The following is a 3,883-nucleotide window of genomic DNA, read 5'->3' as shown; positions in this document are numbered from 1 at the left end:
CAGGGGGTCAGGCTAGATGATCTGTTCAGGTCCCTCCTGACCCTAGCTGCTATGAAACTATGAATCTCACTCTTAGTGCATCTTTAGTGTCCATTTAGACACTTTGTTGATGGCTGTAACAACCATAGGAGATGCTGATGGAGGAGAATGTCAATACTTAAAACCCTTAGAAGGAGCTTGATACCTCTGATTTGCTTGGTTTAGGGTAGAAGAGATAAATAAAGGCATTGCTCACAAACCCTTTCCAGTTCCCAAAATTATTTTATTAATATAATAGGCTACTCTATTTTGTCCCACAGATTGGAAGATAAATATATATATATATAAAGTTTGTATATATTCTACTGCACCAATAGTCAAGGAATCTACAATGCTGTAGCCATTAATCTTCATAGTTGCTGGACATAGAGAGAGGTAGAGAGAGCTTTGAAGTAATCAACTGTAGATGGAACAGGTGACAGTAACACTGAAAATGAGTTTACATGAGTGAATTCATATATCTAATGTCAAACTTTTATTGGGTTTCATACTAGAAATGAGTTGGGCTAAATCTAATCTAAATACAAACAGATCAGTAATATCCAATAATACTCCTTCCATCAAGGATCTCAGATTCACAAATAGTGACAAATGGGTTAGTAGATCTCACTGTGAGGTAGGTCAATATAAATTATTCACATTCCGAGGAGGATACAATGTCCAGAGGCACAGAGTGGCTGAGCGGCTTTCTATAGATCACACACATAAAGCCAGTGTCAGAGCTGGGATAGTCTTGCTACAAAGATAAACATGGATTGTATAAACTTGCATTTTACTTCAAAAGTACTGTAAAGAAAATAGACAAGAGAAGACTATGGTTTCAGACACTTACTAGGTTTGTCAGACTGATGGCATGAAAGTTTTAGTAAAACTTCAGCTGCATTTCAAATACTTTCCACAGTAGTGGACACTTTCTTATTTATTAGGTCTGTGCGAAGCTTCGGTCCATGATTCAATTCGGCAGAGATTCAGCCCAATTCGGTGGCCAAATCTCTGAATCCAAATCGAATCAAAGGACCCTTTAATCTCTCCGAATCGAATTGGAACCCTCCAAATCAATTCAGAGAGATTCAGAAAGACTTGCAGATTTGGACATAAACATAGCTTTAAATGTTTTATCTACATACCTCTAGGCAACAGGGGCTCATGAGTGCTTTGGTGCTGGGGCGCATGGAGTGTTTCATAGAAGCACGGGGGTGCTCCCCAGCATGCTCAGCAGCAGACCCAGAAATGGACCAGAAGCACTTCTGGTCCACCTCTGGGTCCACTGGGGAGCGCGCTGGGGAACCCCCTGTGCCCTCCTGGCTCAGCAACTGGTGTCTCCTAGGTCTGGGTGAGGCACCCAGGGTCCCCCGTGGCTGATCGCCGAGCTGGGGAGGCATGGGGGGGCCCCAGCGTGCTCCCTGGCAGACCTGCAAGTGGACCGGAAGTACTTCCAGTCCACTTCCATATTCACTGCTGAGCACGTGGAGGGCCCCCCACATTCCTGTGGGACACTCCATGCACCCCAGCATCACAGGGATCATAAGCCATGCCTGCTACCTCAAGGTATGTAGAAAAAACTTTTAAAGCTGTGTCTGTGTCCAAATTGCTGATTCTCTGAATCAGCATTGAATCTTCAGATTCAGATTTGGCTGAATCAAATCAAGGACAGTGATCTGAACCAATAAATTGAATCACTGTCCCCGATCCAGGCTCGGATTCCGCAATCCGAATCCAAATCGAATAGGGCCTACTTCACACACCCCTATTATTTATATTCTAATATTACAAAAGCCTAAGTCTGTCTGTCTGTCTGACAAACAGTCAATCCGAGCATGAAGAAGTATTCAGAAAGGTGGCAGCCTGCTACCTTGATGGTGGAGATACAGGGGATGGAGCACTGAGAGACAAGGCCAGCACAGCTGGCTTCGCCCTCCCCCCCGCCCTGCTCCTTGGAGGTGGCGACGATGGAGCGGAGGTGCGGGGTGAGGCCACCTAAGCTGGCCTTGCTCCCCACCCCACTCCTTGGAGGTAACGGCGGCAGTGGTGGCATGGGGGCGGGGAGTGGGGTCAGGACACTGTGGCAGGGCGAGGCCACTGGCGCTGGCCTTGGCAGACCCCTCCCCCGCTTCTGTCATTGCCACCTGCAGAGCCGATGCGACAATGGTGGGGGAAGGAGCAGACCCAACATGGGGGGGAAAGGAGCTGTCTTCACCTCCCAACCCATAGTAGACTGTGGAGCGGGCCCGGACCCCAAGTGGCAGGGGGGGAGTGGCTGCAGCCCTGGCGTGGGTGGGTAGCAGGCCCGAGAAGGGAGGAATGGGCGTGAACATGCTCTTGCCCTCCCACTGCTGCTGTGGCAGGGAATGGGGGAGCAGCCCTGGACCCCAAGCAGAAGGCAGGGAGTGGGCCCAGGCCCAGCAGGGAGGGTGGTGGGAGGAGTGGGCCCACCACTGTGGGGGGGGGGAAGAAGGAGCCCAGGGCAATGCAGCAGGATCAGGGCAAGGGGAGGAGTGGGCCTCCTCCCCCCCTCAGGCTCAGGCCCACTCCTGCCTCATCTCCCTCCCCTGTGTTGGCCCTGAGCCCACTCCTCCTGCCCCCGTCTGCTGCCGGGTTGGCCCAGGCCCACTGCTCCCCCCCGCCACAGCAGCTCAGCTTCTCCCCACCCTTGGGGGGGGGTGAGGGAAGTGGGCCTGGACCCCAGCAGCAAGAGGGAAGTGGGGAGCAAGACCAGAATGGGTGGGAGGCACGGGGCTCCATCTCTGCCTGCTCCCCTCAATAAAGTGAACTGAGAGCTGGTGAAAGGCACTTAAATGACAGTTCTGAAGCACAAAGGCTTTCATTTATTCACAAAAGAAAGAAAGCACAGAGATGCTGTGCAGGTTTCCCTCAAAGGGTCTCCACTAATGTGCCTGTGGTTTGAAGAAGCTACTCTACAAGGATGTGCATCTCCATACTCATTTACCTGTTGCAATTGCATCTGGAACAGCCAATAGCAATGAAAGCTGCAGAGGTAGCTGATAGCCAAGCCAGAATTAGTAGTATCAGCTCAATATGCCCACGCCACATCTGCCCTTGGCATGATTTGGCCTACTTCTAAAAGTGAGAATTATTCTGAAGAGTACATACCTGAAGGATAACCCAATGACCCTCCTTTGCAGCTAGGTCTAGGGCTTGCTCTGCTACTACTTCTTGACCCTGTCCAAGGGAAACATTGTGGAAATTCCTGTTGTCAAACGTGTAACCCAGTTTCTTCCCTAAAAGAAAAATGCAAAAAATGTAGCCTTTTTTTTCTTTCTTTCTTTCTTTCTTTTTTTGTTTTTTAACCAGAAAGGGGTGTATAGTTGATTTCTCACAGTAAGAACAAGGCACAGTTCATGCTTATCAAGACTTCTTTAGAAAATACCTATCATATTTTATGGAATAATTATCTTATTTCTAAAGCACTCTTTCTCAAGGCATTGAAAACAGCACTAGCTTCTTCTAAACTACCTTTAATTGAAGTATGACACTGGGCACATCTACATGTCCATTAATATGCCTTTGCTAAAGCACATTAAATTTAGTACCTCCAATGTGAGGTACTAAATTAATGCACATTAGGCTGCGCTAATGTGCATTAGCATGTTTGCATGCTTTTTAGTGATGTTTAATGCATAGTAGACTGTTTTATTGAGCATTAGTATAATGTCACTTTTTACATGATGCTTTAATGCACAGCAAAATCATCTACTGAGCATCAAAGCGCACATGTAAACGTGCCCACTAATACAAAGGGTGATTATTGAAAAACAGCTTTATTTAAAAATATTACTCCCCTGTAACCTTGTATTAAAATGCACTTTAAATTATATTAAATTTA

General features: G+C 47.3%; 1 protein-coding gene across 1 annotated transcript in view; it reads right to left on the bottom strand.

The window, feature by feature from the left end:
• Window positions 1–3,883, bottom strand: part of DNAH9 (dynein axonemal heavy chain 9) — a 524,795-nt gene that overhangs the window by 87,008 nt on the left and 433,904 nt on the right. Inside the window, exon 61 of the mRNA XM_025202178.1 lies at window positions 3,151–3,278. Within this exon, the coding sequence (XP_025057963.1) occupies window positions 3,151–3,278 (128 nt within the window). The remainder of the gene's footprint in view (window positions 1–3,150; window positions 3,279–3,883) is intronic.

This window comes from Alligator sinensis, unplaced genomic scaffold (assembly GCF_000455745.1).
Source record: "Alligator sinensis unplaced genomic scaffold, ASM45574v1 scaffold77_2, whole genome shotgun sequence".
Classification (NCBI taxonomy): Eukaryota; Metazoa; Chordata; order Crocodylia; family Alligatoridae; genus Alligator; species Alligator sinensis.
This window is presented reverse-complemented; position numbering and strand designations above follow the sequence as displayed.